General features: G+C 46.4%; 1 protein-coding gene across 1 annotated transcript in view; it reads left to right on the plus strand.

Annotated features, from left to right (window-relative positions):
* Nucleotides 1–4,492, plus strand: part of LOC142584121 (uncharacterized) — a 30,257-nt gene extending 25,765 nt beyond the window's left edge. The window contains exon 3 of the mRNA XM_075694298.1: nucleotides 3,825–4,492. Coding sequence (XP_075550413.1) covers nucleotides 3,825–4,131 — 307 coding nt within the window. The 3' untranslated portion in view covers nucleotides 4,132–4,492. The remainder of the gene's footprint in view (nucleotides 1–3,824) is intronic.
* The last annotated feature ends 13,904 nt before the right edge of the window (nucleotides 4,493–18,396 follow it).

The following is an 18,396-nucleotide window of genomic DNA, read 5'->3' on the forward strand; positions in this document are numbered from 1 at the left end:
ATTTTTCAATGTTGCCCGCTATGTCCTCACTTCTTCTTATCTGCAAGTCGACTATAGCAGAGCACGTGGCCATTGGTCCGTACTGTATAAGTCTCACCAGTTCTAACCTCACTATGGCCACTGATATCCCAAACACTTGCTGGTAACTCCTCACAGAGGCCTGCTAAGCCAGCTTCACTCGAGAGAGTTCGGGTGTTAAATTTTACCAGGGTCATTTTCATTGGTGGCTTGTTTGGGTCCACAGATACTTAGCACCCTCTGCTGCATTACAGGTCTGACCGCTGCCTTAGTCAGCTGCTCCGCAGCTGCTGGAGACTGAGCGCGATTGTTTGATCTAATAATGAGCCGCCATTCCGACTGAGTTAGAAATTTTTCTGGAAGCGCTAGGAATAAAACACTCATTGAGCCCTTCATATCAGGCAAATGCGTATCTTGCCTCGTGAAAGAGTTTATTCGCGCTCCTTCTCTCCGTACCACCCACAATAAAACATGGCGTTGACGCATGTAGTACAGAGTACAAAGGCTGTACCTTTCGAGCAGTTCTAGAAAAATAGAGAAAAAGGCACTACGAGGATCTCATACAATGGACAAATTGAACAATGAACACTTTTATCGGAAGAAAAGCACCAGAATTACTTTCGGGAAGGAGATTGCTGACCCACTGTCTTTTGCTAAAATCCTTGCTTATGAACTGTATGGCCAATAAAATCGTTAGTTTGAGGCGGTCTTCTTACAAGTGGAGAGCAAATCAGCGATGTTTTGACGCCGGTGAACATGCGATGGTACATTCAGTGTACGAGGATTCCGTGAAATGGTTCACTGGCAATATTACGCGAAAGAAATCGCCGGCTAGGAATATAGTTCATCTTCTAAGCAAAGTACGGGGCACACGTGCAGTCAATTTGCGACGTTATGTTCTCGATGATGAATGTCAAGCCCCTATCATAGAAATTTATCTGCTACACAATCAGAGGTCGCGTTGCCTAAGCTGCCTACGACTCCACCAGGCGCTGGGTTTGAACCAACGCCATCAGCCAAGGTGTGACCTGATAATGGCAACTGTGGCACAAACCATAATCGATGATTATCAAAGTGAACGCAAAGTCACTGGGAAAGTAAACTTCGCAGCTGTGCATGAGGATAGCAATAGGGGCTTGTTGGTACAGCATATCTTATTTTGTTGTAGCGCAAGCTTGACACGGACAACAGGCACAAGCGCTGTGTGTGTCAGATGTGCCTTCTGTTGTCCGTGTCAAGCTTGCGCTATAACAAAATAAGATGTGCATGAGGAACCTGCTTTGTGCTTGAGGAACCTACGCGTCGGTACCCCGTAATTGCTTGATGGTCCTGCAATCAGCGCCGCGTAGTCTCGGCTACCTGTTCGGTGGCCGTCTACGTAGCGTGTCACCGTTCTTCGACCACGGGTCACTTGCTCGTGCTGCCTGTCGAGGCGCTGCCGCTGCTTGGCCGCGCGTGTCTCGTCGGCCCGTCGCTTCACCTCCTGCCTCCCTACCCTCGCTGCTTCGTCTCTCGTCTCTGCAGAGCCTTTACACTCTTACGCTTCCCTTCCGTTTGATACTTTCAACCAGCCCATTATTGTATCTGCAAGTAAAGCCCTATGCGCATTGTAGTGCACCTAGCGGAGCCCAGCCAAGTCTGTTTTTGGCGCAAGCACCCGTACCGGCAAGTGAGCAAAGAAGCAGCGAGCGAGCGGGTGCACGGGCGCGCGCGTGCATCGGCCACAAACACTCCATCCTTGAGCTGGAGGTCCAGTTAAACATGGCTCTTACTAGAGAAAATCGTTCGCATTGAAAAACAGGCGCCTATTCTGCTGAATAAATTGAAACAGCATTGAGGAGGGTAACGTGGAAAGGCGGCCCCCGAAGCACTTGGGCTACGAGCGTTCTTGATTTAGGAAGGAAAGGTCACTATAGAGAGTGGGATATAGAGAGTGGGATACATGCGTATTGCCTGTTTTCTAATGAACTTGTACTGCCAATGCCTTTCTGCGCATACACCATGATATCTTGTATACCGTGTGTCCCAGCTAACTTAGTCAAGCTGTTGAACGAAAACGAAATTATAAGACCCAAGGCATTCGGTCATCACGGCCGCTTGAAGGCGTGTCTTGCGCCGCGTAGATAAAATTAAAAGACCCAAGCTCTTCGGTAACCAGCGCCACTTGAAGGCGTGTATTGCACCTTGTTTCATTTCCAATCTTTGATCAATTTGGCTACGTTAGCTGATAAATCCTATATAAATATTTTTGTTATTCTGTCGTACTGACACCTGTAGCTGCTCGTACGCTGCCAGTGCATTGCACTAGCAATAAAGTTGTTTATCAAGCAAATGCCTTACGTTCCACATGTAATGCAAGCATACATGCTCCAATCTAATGTATATACATGAATTGCGCATCGACTTCGGAAGACAGCAAATAGTGCTCGTTTTACGCGCAATTCTTTATGTTATGGCACCTATGCGAGTGTATAGCATGCAAGTACACCACGCGGTGTATGTTCGCTGTTTACACTTTCGTTCACTGTGTCGTTTTTTAGTGTCTTGCGATTTTTCCTCGACAAATCGTCAAAAATGCATACCTGCTAATACAAAGCCTCAAAAGGCAGCGGCCTTTAGTCTTCTTCCTTGTGACGGTCTGCTCAGAATAAATACTTCAGGAATGTTTGTCATGACGTATTTGCAGCTCCTGGAATTTGTTCTCGGCCCTTGCCTTGTACAGAGGCATGTTTTTCGACGTTATAGGCTTTTACTCTGCAGAAGCTGTGGTTGAGGACCTTATTTCGACACCTCCTTTTCTGTGGAAGGTAAACATCATAGCTGAGCATCCCAAGGGCAGAAGATGGCGAATGTATGCTGCAGCGGCACCAATCACAAAATAAAATAACTTCCAAGTTTTCATAGGCACACAGCAACATCGTGTAGTAGACGTGTTGTTTTTATTATTGATATTATTTTCTTTGCACGGTGCTCACGAAATTGTAAGCGAGTTACCCACGTCATATTTGTGTATGCAAATCTTTACCGCAACTATCGTCGTGGTCTCAGCAGAGGAGTTAGGCCTACTTGTGTTCTCTAAGCTTAGCCACAACCCCACCTGAGTTAGTCAGACGAAGCTCTGCAGTCATATGGGTACAAATCAAATGAAACTCACTTGGATTCATTCGAAATATATTTTGTGGAAAACATAAGTAGGCATATTATCCGCGAACATGGAAGCAGCCGTTAACATTAAGGTCGACAACTGCGTCCGTATCTGAAAAGAAAGCTACGATGTTAGAATTGTTTATGCAAATATGTGAGCAAATCCTGATGCTGGACAAGTAGTAGTACCATAGACGGCTGGCCAATGGGAAAGAGCACTTGCCAAAAAAAAAATAACCTTTGTGAGTGCGGTCCTGCGTCGGACCAAGCCGACGCATAAAATGTGGCCGGTTGCCTACTGCGTGCATCGTCTATGTGTTGCTCGTGTGATGCGCATCTGAAGCAGGCGTCAACTATAAAAGGTCATGTAGCATCCAGCTCATGCCAAGTAGAGTGTTTTCGTTTCGCCGCCGCCTTCCTGCGATAGTATTTTGATGTCAGCAGTTTCAGGCACATCTTGCACCTAATGCGAACAAACATTTTGACAGGTTCGAACTAACATTTTTTGAGGAGATTTTTTGGTATTGACAACAGCAGAATACTCTTTCTTTGGGTCTTTCTTTGTTATTGTTCTTTTAATAAGTTCCTGCTTATGTAAATGAGTCAGAGTTCACAAGCCCTGAAAATTGCTTTCGTTATGTTCTTGAACTTTCGGTACCAAGATACGGCAGCGAAGCAGCCGCAGCCACTGACAACAACATGGCGTCCGTGGCGGCAAACTCGGCCATTGGCCACGTAGTGATGCAAGCCATCGAGGAAGCGTCTGCTTCCGCAGACCCGACTTCGGAACCGCCGTCCGAGTTGATGGGGACCGTGCCGCGGCCGTACCACGAGTGCTCCGTCGGAGAAGGCTCATCTCAAGGCGGCTGGGCGCATAGGCTTCGGCCGAACGCGGCCGACGAAGACACCTCCGTCTCCTTCCAGAGCTTCGACGTCGAGGCCCAGGTTTCGGCCGCAGAACGCCAGTAGCGGCTAAACGAGTCTCGATCGGTGCCACATTCCCGTGACAGAAACGATTTGCGAAGCGCGTAGTCATGACAGTGGCTACGTTATCACCGCAAAAAGATGACGTGGCATCTTCAACAAAGGCGCGCAGCAGACGGTTAGTTAATGGTTTACGTAAGCGCTTTATGCGTAAACGTTTAGTTAAATGAAGCCACCCATGTCGAAATAAAAGAACACTTTGGGCACGTGTCCACGATGAGTTTTCGTCCTTGGTTCTTCTGTATGTCGAAATTTTGTTTAAGGCATTATATCACATGTGTTAGCACGCATACCCGTTATACATTCTTGTCATCTCGTGCATTTCCTCTAGGAATGTATATATTGAAAGTGCTGTATTGAATAAAGAAAGGTGAGCAAACGCTTATTTTGAACTGCAGACCCGTCTCTGTTTTACCTTTTCTCTTGAAGGGCGTAGAAAATATTATCTTTCGCAGGTTTTTCGTTTTCTTTAGAAACGTAATCTTCAAACAGAACACCAGTACGCCTTTCGAAACAACACGTGCACGCAGCTTGCCCTCCTTAAACAAAAAGAATTCATTCTGAGTGATTTTATTGACCGCTTACGAACTCTCGGTGGTTTTGGCGATTTGTCCGAAGCCTTTGACACCATCAACCGTGAATTGTTGGTGCGTATGATGGCTTATTATGGCATTCCTGGCTTCGTCCTTGACCTCATGAGATCGCATTTGAGAAACAAAACAGTTTGTGCCGGTTAACGCCATTACCTCCGAAGCCATTTCTGTAAATTTAGGTGTTCCTCAGGGGAGTTTCTTTAGTCCCCTTGTATTTAACATTTCCTCCCATTATTGTGTAAACAGTGACAAGGATACCACATACGTCATGCATGAAAACGACACCAGGTTACTGTTTTCATCCACATGTATTTCATCCACATGGTCAGTCTGAAATACCGTGCTGGCAAAGCTACATAACTGCGGGGCTAATAACGGGCTAGTTATTGACTGCGAAAAAAGCTAAGCTCCATTTAACTCTACCCAAAAACGGTAATGCTGATATTCAACAGGATATCTGACGAATACAACAAATATCGAAGTTATCCCATAAGTCAAATGCTTAGGGGTGCAGTTCGATTACTACATGACGTTTGAAGAGCGATTTCGATTTTCTTGCAGGAAAACGTTCGCAGCTGGTGGGAGTAGTGTTTTTCTCAATTATTGTCCTTCAATGACACTGTTGAGATATAATGCTCTCTTCTTTAGTCGCATAAATTACTGTGGTCTTGTATGGGACACGATTTCCCCAACTAACATCGTCAAACGGTTTCTTTTGCAGAAAAAAAAATTATTCATGCCATATGTAAAATTCAGCCATGTTTGTTCAGATGGTTTGTTCCGCGACCTCGGAACGTTTCAAATAAAAGCCTTGCTTAACTGTCTTTCGGTACCTACGCGCGTACATATAAAATGGTTACAAATAACCTACCATGCGTTACCTCTATTGTAAATATAAGAAGGCGCGTTACCATTTATAATACTTGGAATCCGGAATTTTGCTGTATACGAAAATTAGGTACGAGCTACATTATACAAATGATGCGCAACGAATTGCCAAGATTGCTGAATGATCTCGTCATTAACCAAACTGCTGTAGTTACGTGTTCTGTTTCAGATTTGTAAATTACTCGCGGAAGAGTCTTTATAATGTGAACATTTTTTACTGGTGTTTAGCGTATTGCCTATTGGGTCTTATTCAGTTTCTTTTATTTTATGGCGCTGTATGTGTATTTTATCTGATCTTTTTTTGTAACAATGTATAACGTACATACTATTTCTTTGTTTGTAGTCCTTACAATTTTCATAAGTATGCTTGCAGCATTTCTTTTTGCAACCTCACCTATCGAAAAAAAAAATGTGAACGAGAATGTATGAGAAATGTTGTACGCGATTATTGCTGCATAGACTGTACGATTTCTCGTAGACTGAACCAGCTCTCGACTTCACATGTGTACGAGATCACGTTTTTTCCACTAAACGGGATTCTCGCACATCTTGAACGACTTTATACGAGCTGAGTCCATAGAGGATGAACGAGCTTGTACGACCTGCGAGAGTTCTGAAACCTGAAATTATTGGCAGCTCCTTTTCATATACATTATAATAATGCAAGTGCAATTCTTCTAATTCTTGACGTTCCAGGTCACTCCAGGAACATGCACGATCACTTGTGCTGACCTCTCTGAAGTGTTGCTAAAATCGTTTGTTCACAATTCTACAGTAAAGAGTAATATTGAGGTGAAAAAATGTCAGGTCAGATAATGGCTCGTTCTTGTAAATAAGAGTATACTTTATATAAGTTCTAAAAATTCATTCAAGCTTTCATTAATAGTGAAGTCCTCCGCATTTTAGCACGAGCACGCCACATAAGCGTTCTTTATTGGACCTTCTAATGGTATTTTGATACACCCAGTCTGCTGACACATGAGCACTGGAATGTGTTGCTTGACTAAGAGCTTACAGGGCACCTGAAGAAGTAAAGAAAAGCCAGCAATTTCTTTTCACTCACGCAATGAGATAACACATAGGCATAAGCAGTTTCGCCTACATTCACACAGGTAAGAATGCTTCATGATTCAGAACATAAGATATATTGAAGCAATTTTAATAAAGATAAGTGGTTTCTGGCAATGCTTATGACTCCTAAAGGAATACGCATTACTGTGGTAGAATAACATGTCGCATTCGCAGGTAACTGCAACAAGTGTCATCACACTTAAAAAACACACACTGTTTGATTAACAATAATTGCTGGTATTGAAACAAGTGAAGCAACAAGCCTAAAATGTACTTTTAGAAAGCAGCACGAAGACGTCGAGCTAATTAAATTACTTGGAAACTACCCTTCTGCCAGCAAAGTAAAAACTGTGGTGGCGTAGTGGCTTTGACATTGCACTGCGAAACCGAATAGTAGAGGGTAAACTACCGGCCACTATGGCCACATTTGGATGGTGGCGAAATGCAAAAACGTAAGGTGTATTAGGTGCATAATGAAGAACCCCGGGTTTTCATAATTATCCGGAGTCCGCCACTGCAGTGTACCTCGTAATAATGTGGGTTTGGCAGATGAAACAGTACAATTTAATTTACTTAAAGCAAATAGTGTACGCATAAAGTCCAATGCTTATCTAATCTCATCTGACAGCAGCTACATTTAAATTTTCATACGTTCTAAAATAAGGAATTGTCCGATGGTTTGAGCAAAAATTTACTTATGGCAAATTTTGCTATTAGATTTCACTTTCCTTTTAGCAAAATTAAACTTGCAGTGCAGGTACTCACAACTCTGAAAAATTGGCACCACTCCTTAAAGTGCGTGGTATTGTTTCAAATGACACCACAAGCTTGCTTTACGATTCTTAGCCTACGCAAATGATTTTCAAAATTCTTGACACCAAGGACTCCTCGACAATATCAATAGTCACACTTGGCCCTCTTCTGTATTTGTCCACAAAATCGTGCACATAAAGACATTAACCTGAGTTTGCAATTGATAATGCAGCCTGTTCCATAATAATGAATCTAGGGTCACTGACCTAAGTCAAGCCAAAAAAGCTCCTGTTCTGGCGAGAAATGCCCGTGAGTTTTTCTCTTGCTTCAGAAGCAGTTAACTCCTGGCACGTCCCAGGTCAATCTCGTCCGGGTTGGGTGAATTGCCACAGTATTGAAGTTCATTCCTTTGTGCAGAATGTCAGTTGCAGGTTTCGTGAGCTTGTAGAAAGACATGCTCAAGATAACTTCGTGGTTTCTACGGGCGCTATTGGTTGTAATACGTCAAACGTTTTTTCGGCTGTCTGCACAGGTGTTCCGTGAGCGTCGCTGTGAAGTTGACATTTCGCTGTACGCCCTGGAAGGCACAAATAATGATCTGCTCTTGTTCGCACCAGGCTGGACTTTCCAAGCTCTTGATTTCTGTCAGCACTAAACCCTGGCTGCCAGTAATTTCTTTCCAGCTGGCCGAATTAACTTGAGGCCCCACGCTGACACTACACATGCCTTCAAATGCAGACATTTTGAATTAAAATTCTTCCCTTTGCAAGTCTGTTTGAATTAAAGGTGGCACTTAAAGGGAAGCTGAAGAGTCTGTCGAATTCGATAAGATGCTCATATACGGATGCGGGAACCTTATAAACTATGAAGGTAAAAGTTTGGGGGGGGGGGATTTTTCACTTAGGAGCGGCGCAATCGTCGGTTAAAATTGCGCTGTAGCTCCGCCCCCCCCCACCCCGTCGAGCGCCGCGCGCTGCTGCTGACGCTGACGATGCGAGCGGAGACCGGAAACCGCGGCTTAGTGACGTCAACACTGGTGTTCCGCTCCTTCGCAGTCTGCGCGACCGTGCCTGACCGGGCTTATTTCTGCGTGCGTGCCGTCCTAATCTGCTTCGCTAGACCCTACATTCCTTCATTTGTGTGTATATAGGATGGGGTAGTTGACGTGCGCAGCATCAGTTGAACTTGTAGGCCGATCATGCTGGCGTTCTGTGCAGCCTACGCTTGCATGAACACCAGCGGCCGCGACGATGTTCCGATGTTCCATTAGTTCCTGCAAGACAAGGAGCTTTCAGCTAAGTGGGAGGCTGCTGTGAAGCGAAACATCTTCAAGCGCTCAAGAACAACAGTGTTGTGCTTTAACCACTTCCGTGAAGATTACTAGAGTTTATGAATAATGCGTGCTTTGGGTTCTCCTAAAAAAATATAGCACGCTGAACGGAAGGTGCATGTTTATCGCCCACCCTTGACGCAGGTTTCATCGCCAAGCGCCGCGAATTTTCTATTCGCACGTGTGTTGTGAAACAGCCTGCATGCAGCTACCATAACGCAGTGCAAGCGCAAAGTTTGCATGTGTTGGAAAGCCTGCTCACGCCAAGACGCTGCGCTCCCCCTTCTGTCGCACACATAAGAAACCGACCATCTCACGTAGCCGACGGAATTCGCCCGTTCCGAGTAGCGTGCGGATGGCGCGCTGATGAAGGTTCTATACTACACGTGCTACAACAGCCGGTAAACTTTTCCCGCGTATAAACCGTCTGTGTAGATTGCCGACAGCTTTGGGGCAGCGCACAAATGCTGACGATCGCATCACCGCTTACGTTCTACGAGGAGGCAAGCAGGAACATAATACTACAGTTGTTTGCCCGGAAACGTACTCACTGGAACGGTGAATGCCGCTTAGCAAAAAACATACTCGCCAACGAACATTTCCAACACAAGCAGATGCTAACACTTCGCCTTCGTTCGCGTGGAAAGCAGTGCTTGCACCAGCATTTTTTGCTTCTTGGAGAGGCCGGCTCTTCGCAATCGGCTCGTACATGTATGTACAAGTATGTACGTACGTGTAGTATGTACAAGTATAAACACCTTACAAGTGATCTTGCACGCGACAGCGACAGCGTTACAAGCGAGGCGATGGCTGTCGCGTTCACTCGTCGTCTGCAAGCCGAACTCCACGCGAGCGACGGCTTTGGGCGACGACTTCCCGGTATGAGGGCAGCAATATACGTGCCGAAACTAGCGTGACGCATGCTTTATCAATTTAAGTTGATGTATTTTGCTGAAGAAGGAGCATAAGATATTTCTGAAGGTCTTGCACTAGGTTCTTATTCTTGCACGTGTAAAATTCAATAGTTTGCTCGTTCCGTGCGACAAACAGTAGTATTTGAGTTATGTGCATCCAGTTTCGGCTTCGCACAATTGGCTAGTCGCTCATAGCATTTCCGGGCGACGAGCAACGAGTTCTAGATTTCTAGAAACGAGTAATCGAGCGACAACACCGAGCGATTTGTTCAAGCGGCGGCCCGTTTTCTCGCTTGAAACCGTCGCCCGTCACCGTCGCGCGCAAAATCGCTCTCGTAGAGTTTGGACTTAACGCCGAACTCCTCAGAGAAACGCAAGCTCTCGAAAATTTCCATGACCGTCTCAGCAAAACACCACCAAACTACTTTGCACCGTGCTTCGTGTGTAGCGGCAGCAATCGGTCCGGACGAACACCATTGTCGGCGTCACGAGGCGCCCGACCAATCACAGGCGGGGCGTGTCTGCTGCTGCAGTTTTCGTCGAAATAAAATATGTTTGCGCTTTCTTTCGCTTAATTTCGATGCGATATTCGAATTCAGAGGGTTGAAAACCACGGCGTACTGCTCTTCACTCATTTTTTCTGGAAAAGCTTTCAGCTTCCCTTTAGAGCTCTCTATTCTGAATGCGAGTGAGACAAACCAGTAAGTCTTGGTTCCATTGCTCTGTAAGTTCAAGTTATGGGGTTCTACGTACCACGACCACTTTCTGATTATGAGGCACGTCATAGTGGTGGATTCCGCAATTTTCGACCACCTGTGGTTCTTTAACGTGCACCTAAATCTAAGTACACGGGTGTTTTCGCATTTCGCCACCATCGAAATGCGGTCGCCATGGCCCGGATTCAATCCCGCGACCTCGTGCTCCGCAGGAATGCTCTGTCAATATTGTCTGTAGAAGGTATATCCAAGGGTTCATCCGAAAGTTCATTTAGTCAGGTAACATGACTGTGAAGTTGTGGTCGCTGACAATGTAAGCGGCCATCATGTTAGCAACAAGATGAATTTTCGTCAAACCTTCCAGTCCCACAAACTACACTGAAGACGTAACCGAGATTGCCCAGTTCATTTCACTCACGTCTGGAATGCCCACTTCTAAGTGCCACATTTTCTTCAACGACACTTGCAAAGCCAGGAGCCTTATCCTGAAAATTCTGTTCTTGGAAGACATCAGTAGCGTCAACTTGAGATCTCAAGATGATTCAGCAAGCTGAGAAGAAATTACTGAGAGCACAATAAAACTACACCAGCAGAAAATGAAGGGCATCAAAGCCGCTAAATTCTTCGCAATGTGCCAACTACATGGCCATTGTTCATGAGATCCCGGATGTACAACTTCATGCCAACTTCATGCCGATTCTAAAAAGACCCCACCGTTGCAAGAAAAGTTGATACCTTAAGACAAATGCGCCCTCTCAAACTATGGAACTGGCGTTTAACTCTTGTCTTCCTACAACCTAAACCTGTTGTTTTGGGCAATAGAAAAAACCTCAACGCTGGTGCCTTGCATGACTCGATGAGAGTCATCTGCGCAGTGAATGGTGCCGTCACTGCACTTCTTTCCGAAGATGAGGCCTACACCTGCACTTTCACGGTGCTGTACAAATTGTAGAAGCACATCCCACAAGCTTTTTTTGCCTCAATGTGAGTAAAGAATCCATGTGGGGGCTCCAAAACGCATCGAACGAATGAACGCAAACCCATACCAACCAACCTAGCATGTTCAGCGGTGATAAAAATAGCCTGATGTCGGCTTTTCTCATAATTCTTTCTTGGCATGAAACAAGCTTGAACGGCTATGTATGCACGTAAATAACGAAAGCGCATGCATCACTAAATGTGAAAAAAATCACAAAAAATAGCATTTAGAGCACAGAGCTGTAAATGTATATCAGACACTACTATCGTACAGTAGACCCTCAGTAAGCAAAATAGGATGATCTATATATGACTAGACTTGCGACCGTACTAATTCAATGCTCAGGTGATTTAGCAGCCATCTGGTAGTGCACAGCTCACTTACACCATTCTGTTTGAAAGCTGCGCGAATGTGGCAATGTATAAAGGCAATAGATCTGGGGATTTGTGAGGCTTCCTTATATGTGTGACGGGGAATGTGTAAGTTGGCTTCCCCTCCCGAGAAATAATAATAATAATAATAATAATAATAATAATAATTATAATAATAATAATAATAATAATAATAATAATAATAATCTCTATTACATCTATTTTCTTCGCAGTTACTTGTCCAGCCTGCATAAGCAATAGTGCTTGTGTGCAAGGCGGGGCAGTACCGCAAGCAGCGCCAATACGTGTACACGGATTAAGAAAGAAACTAAAAAGAAAGGTACTGGAATATTGAAAGGGCATGCGCCCACTATGTATCTAAGATATATTAAACAGAAATATACTGACATCAAGCACAAGTACGGAAATAGGTTCGCACAAACATGATCCAATAGTAGCAGATGCCCAAGGGCACATAGTATCAAGCAGTCTGTCGGATGTGCTCCGTCCACTGCATGCATGCTTACAAAAATCTCAGGGAAAAGTTGAACACATATGGGTATTAAGTATCACCCACGACCTTAGAAGTGATTTTATTTGTTTAACTGAGCTTATGATCTCACTGTCATTCAAATTATTAAAATTTGCCGGCACATAAAAATACGAGTCCTCTTGCCATACTTGGTGTTGTTACGACTTTGCACCGCTGCCACCACTATTACGACTTTGAGGTGGTCCCGTAGCGCTCGTCACCCGTTTCGTGACAGAGCGTTGGTAGCGAAGACTCCGAGTCAGGCGTCGGTGAGAATAACGAAAGGGACTTTATACACTATATACAGGTCATTATACAGGACAAGGTCGGATCGGCACGGGGGCCGAGGGCTCACAGCAAACGCGACTGTTCCCGCTCGGCGACGTCCGGTGCGACTGCGACGCGTGACACATCTCACTCCACTCGAGAGCGGCACTCAGCTCCCGGTGGGTAGGCGGATTCGGTTTTCTAGGCGGCGGCGTCGGGGCTTATAATGCCCCGAGAAACCATTGTCACTCAAACGGCCCAATACAAAGCCAGCACTCGACGGTCGTCCGAGAGGTCCAACCAGTGACCGCGCTGGCCACCCGGTTCAAGGTTGCCGCGCGCGGTGACCTCCAGGCAAAGGGAGGTACGGCGCCGGGCTGTCTAGCACTTGGTTGCACGCTTGGACATGTCGCTTGCCGATGCTTCTCCGGGGACGTCGCTGCCTGACGGCTCAGCATCTTGACTTGTCAAGGGAGAATTAGGGCGCTGTCCCTTTCGGCGCAGCCCCGGGTTTGTCCAAAGGGCGCTCGCAGGATAAATTCTGCATTTTGTAGATTCGGAATCCGGGCTTGTGGTAATGGCACAACAGCATCCCCGCCATCAGATAAGGCGCCGGGAAGACGAGCTGCCTCCACGTGGCTCGGATGCCAGGCGCGCACGTTCGTTAGGCTCGTCCAAGTTCACGTCCAGTGTCCGGACACCAGGTAACTTCACGTGCCCAAATCCCACACTCCAGGACAGGAGCTCTGCTCACCGCGTTGTCACCAAGGCACCTCGATCAGCTCCGCTCGGGTCGTTCCTAAGCCCTTGCTTCTCGCCACTGGTCCCGGTTGGTCGTTCTGCAGCTTGCAAAACCGACCGGCAAAAGGCAACACCCAACACGAACAAGTGCCCTCTGTCTCCCGTCAAACACCAGACAAGGCCACAATCCAAATCAACCTAACTAAATTGCTAACCCCCTTTTTGCTCCCGCTGCAACAAGAGGCAGGTGTACGATCTGGTACACAAGGCTCAAACAACCAGTTTTCAAATTAACAACACGCCAAAATATCAGAAACAATTAATAACCAGCAATAATAATGACAAATAGAATGGTCCCCCTGAAATCACTTGGACCGAAAACATACTACATAGGAAGCAAGTGAGGTCATTCATTTTTCCCGGTGATATTTTCGCGGAATGAGAAGCTGCTTATATTTGCGACCGTGCTTATCCGTGTAGCGGCGGTACAATAAGCCAGATTCCTTGTAAAATGAAACCCTCTTTTTTTTCACTCCCCGTTTGACGCTCTTCCTCAGATCGGCTTCTGTTACTCGCGAATCAGACTTTCCCTTTCAACTGCAGCCAGCTCCTGCCACTGGCGGCAAGCGGAGCGAGTGAGGAGCCCGCGTCGCCTAACTGCGGCGTCGCGTCCATATCGCGGCTAGCACTGCACGTGTCACTCCCACTCACTTCCAGGACACGCTCGCCCAGGCAAGCCTCCGAGCTCTGCCTCTCCCGTGATTGCTCGCCATTCAACTTCCCTTGATCGGTCCGTGTGCCGCACCGCTGTTCGCTCACCGACGCAAAGTCAAGTTCCCTCGACAGCGGGCGCGCTTTGGATCGCGTGAGGGCCATGTACGCCACGTCGGCAAAGAATGATTTGCCCTCATCCTTCAGCAGCTGCTCCGAGCTATTTGAGAAGAGGTAGGGAAAGTGCGCCGGGAGGGCGGCAGACACAGCGGCTTCTGTGTTAAGTTTCCCAAACTCTCCTTCAATAATAACCGTTGCGAGCGGTAAACAGACACTCTCCTCCTCGGCCACTCGCCGTATCCTAGCGCACTCTCCCGTAAAATCACTCGAGGAGATGAAAGACGGGTGGACAACGTCCATACTTGCTGCAGAGTCCCGAAGTGCTCGGCACTTCTTACCGTTTACCTTTATTTCCTGCACATATGGCTCCAATAGTCGTATGTTTTTGTGAGTTTCCTGTATTGTTGCAAAAGCAATTTTCTCTGGGCAGCTCGCAGCGATGTGCCCTTGCTTTTTGCAATTGTAGCAGGTTGCGGTTTCCGTTTGTCAAAAGAACGCGTCGTATCCTTTCGCTGTTTGGGACCATCGTTATCATTCTGAAATGCATTCTGTCCTTCCCTTACAGTTTCTTTGGTAAGGGACTTGTCTTCCCGAAACTCGCGACGTGTGTTTTGCTTCCGTTCATCGGGCTCCCCGGACAACCCGTCTCTCCTATCTGCTTTTTCTACGCGCACTGCCTTGCTGTGCAAGCTGCGGCGGGGGTAATACTCTTCCGATAACTCTGCTGCCTTGTTTAGCTTAACCTCATTTAGCCTATTTTGCAGCCAGAGCCTGAGATCCTCATCAATGCAACGGTAGAACTGCTCCAACGCGATGCATTCGACGATTTTGTCGCGGTCGTCGTAAACCTCTTCGCCCTTCAGCCATTCCACCAGGTCGGCTTTTAGACGAAACGCGAAGTCAACATTCGACTCCCTGCCCTTTTTTGCATACCGGAAGCTTTGCCGGAAAGCTTCGGGCGACAATTTGTACTTCCGCAGTAGCGCTTCCTTCACATCACTGTAGCTCTCAAACGCCTCTTTCGATAAGCAAGTCATTACGTCTGATGCCTCCCCAGGAAGCAAGGCTAACAGATTCTGTGCCCAGAGGGATCGCTCAATGCTATTCCGTTCGCACACGTGCTCAAATTTCACGAGGTATTTGGCCATATCCTCTCCGACGACAAAGGGTGGAAGTTGATCGCGTATTCTTAGAACGTTAGAAGTGAAACTAGGCGCCGGCGAGCTATTTCGGGTCTCCAACTCTTTCATTTTAAGCTCGTGCTCGCGACGTTCCCTCTCTCTCTTTTCCTCCTTTTCCTGCTCTCGACGTTCCTTTTCTGCCTGCCACTCCCGACGTTCCTTTTCTTTCCTTTCCTCCTCGCAACGTTCCTTCTCCCTCTTTACCTACTCGCGACGTTCCTTTTCTGCCTGCCGCTCCCGACGTTCATTGATATCCGCCCAGGCCTCTTCGGCTTCCTCAGCCGTTACGTCCCCAGTCCTCTGACCTCAAGGATCGCATTCTTTCTTTTGGTTGAGTCCAACTCAATGCCCAACTCCTCACAAATTTGGGGAAGTTCTTTGACCTTGTACTTCTCCATCGTTCACACTGTCCTCCTGCTGTTTACCCTTTTTGAATATACCTGCCGTACGCTACTATAACGCTACTAGTAAGACATCCGCAAGTATTTCACACACTGCCCTGTTTACCCCCTCAGCATCCTCTGGTTTTCAAAACACTCTCACTAGGCTTGAAACACACAAGGTTAACACAACGCAACACCAAATCCTTCCCTAAGCTACTATAACCTGTGTCAGAGAAAGTCTGGTGTTTGAGGTAAACTTCAGGCACTCACCGCGCCGAGGTAGCCGATGCCGGTCAATTCCGTAGCTGCCATGCACTGTTACGACATCCCACTGCTGCCACCACTGTTACGACTTTGCACCGCTGCCACCACTATTACGACTTTGAGGTGGTCCTGTAGCGCTCGTCACCCGTTTCGTGACAGAGCGTTGGTAACGAAGACTCCGAGTCAGGCGTCGGTGAGAATAACGAAAGGGACTTTATACACTGTATACAGGTCATTATACAGGACAAGATCGGATCGGCACGGGGGCCGAGAGCTCACAGCAAACGCGACTGTTCCCGCTCGGCGACGTCCGGTGAGACTGCAACGCGTGACACATCTCACTCCACTCGAGAGCGGCACTCGGCTCCCGGTGGGTCGGTGGATCTGGTTTTCCACGCGGCGGCGTCGGGACTTATAAAGCCTCGAGAAACGATTGTTACTCAAACGGCCCAATACAAAGCCAGCACTCGACGGTCGTCCGAGAGGTCAAACCAGCGACCGCGCTGGCCACCCGCTTCCAAGTTGCCGTGCGCGGTGACCTCGAGGGAAACGGAAATACGGCGCCGGGCTGTCTAGCACTTTGTTGCACGTTTGGACATGTCGCTTGCCGATGCTTCTCCGGGGACGTCGCTGCCTGACGGCTCAGCATCTTGACTTGTCAAGGGAGAATTAGGGCGCTGTTCCTTTCGGCGCAGCCCCGGGTTTGTCCAAAAGGCGCTCGCAGGATAAATTCTGCATCTTGTAGATTCGGAATCCGGGCTTGTGGTAATGGCACAACAGTGTACACACGAGGTACAACATATTTTTCTGTCTGGCGTAAGCAGCGGGATTTCACGTTGGGGTTCTTAAAATTAGTAGAGAAACAATTCTTACACATGGCGTCAAACAATACATGCCGCTCGATTAACAACTCATCCAATTCGTACATGCTTAACAAGACATTCTCCCCATGACCAAGTCTGCCATAAGAAAGGCTATCAGCTATATTTTTAGGATGCGCTTAATTATCTTCAATCTGCTAGAAGAGACGTAGCCGCAAATTGTTGTTCCGTTCTTTATGACAGATTCGCCAAGTGATTTGTAATCCATTTACGTACATATGCCTCGTAAAAAGATTTAAAAGCATAAAAATGAGCGGACACACTATGTAAAAGTCTTGGCGAGCTGTTGAATGTGAACATTCCATGGCACCGTGTCATCGAAGTGTAAATCCAGGTATTTTGTGTTTTTTACCAGCGTTACCGGAGGACAAGAGCATGCAACGCAGCCACTAGTGTGGAGATAAATAGGGGAAATATCCGCAACTAGTTTACATGGACTGGGAAAACATATGTTAGTCTTCGATTTCTTAATAAAATATTGTTCTCAACGAACCAATCAAGAAGTATAGAAACATCATACTTCAGTACTCTTTGCGGCTTCGTCCAAGGATTTGTTCAATATAACCATTGCCGCGTTATCAGCGTATAAATGTTTATTTTATTGGTAAGCAGGCAAGATCGTTCTTATAAGTTTTAATCAAGAGTGGTTTCAAATGGACCCTTGCGGCACGCCTGATTTAACGCACAATAGATAACTTTGTGGCTCCGCCAACATTGTTTTGATCGATTTCGTTACAGATATGGTCAATGAAATCTAACAAGCCTAGGGTACTCTGTTCTGAGCGAAAGTCAAACTGCGCTGGGTTGATAAGGCTAAACCTTTCACAGAAAGAATCCATATTAACAAAGACTACTTTTTTTCAAACATGCCTTCCAACGACAAAATAATTGAAATTGGTCTGTTTTCTCGTGAAGCGTTCGAGATCCTTTCTTATAGGGAGGTCTGACATTGCTAACTTTCATGTTTTCGTGTGTCTGTCCGGCTCTAAATGTTTCATTTAGAATGTATAGCAGAGTTAATTTTAGCACATTGAAATTCGCAGCTTATCTCTCCTCCTAATTTTGTCAAAACCCGGAGATGTTGTTAAGCTCATGGGCCGTATCATATCCCATAATTCGACTTCATCCACTGGAGGTTGAAAAATAGAATGACTGTCATAGAATGTAATGTTTGGGAGATTTGCTGGTGAGCTCCCATTTGTAGTGTTGTTTACCGACTCCATAAACTTATTGTTAAAATCATTCGCTATCTGGACAGTGGGTCACTGGGGAAAGGCGTCTGTAAGAATACCATCTATACTCTTCTTTGTAGGCCTCCCTATTGTAGAGTTAAGCAAATTCAATGTTTTACCGGCATAACATCCGGAAGCTGAAAACTTGACTGCGCGGCAGTGCTTCTTAGTTGGTCTTATTTTAGCGTTCACTTGTTTCTCATTTGCCTAAATTCTTCTCTTGCAAGAGTGTCCCCGGGTTTGTTCTGACATTTTCTTAAATTTATTTTTAACACAGGAGAGCTCCATAATTTTGCTATCGATCCACGGGCTCTTGTTAATTC

Source organism: Dermacentor variabilis, chromosome 6 (genome assembly GCF_050947875.1).
Source record: "Dermacentor variabilis isolate Ectoservices chromosome 6, ASM5094787v1, whole genome shotgun sequence".
NCBI lineage: Eukaryota > Metazoa > Arthropoda > Arachnida > Ixodida > Ixodidae > Dermacentor > Dermacentor variabilis.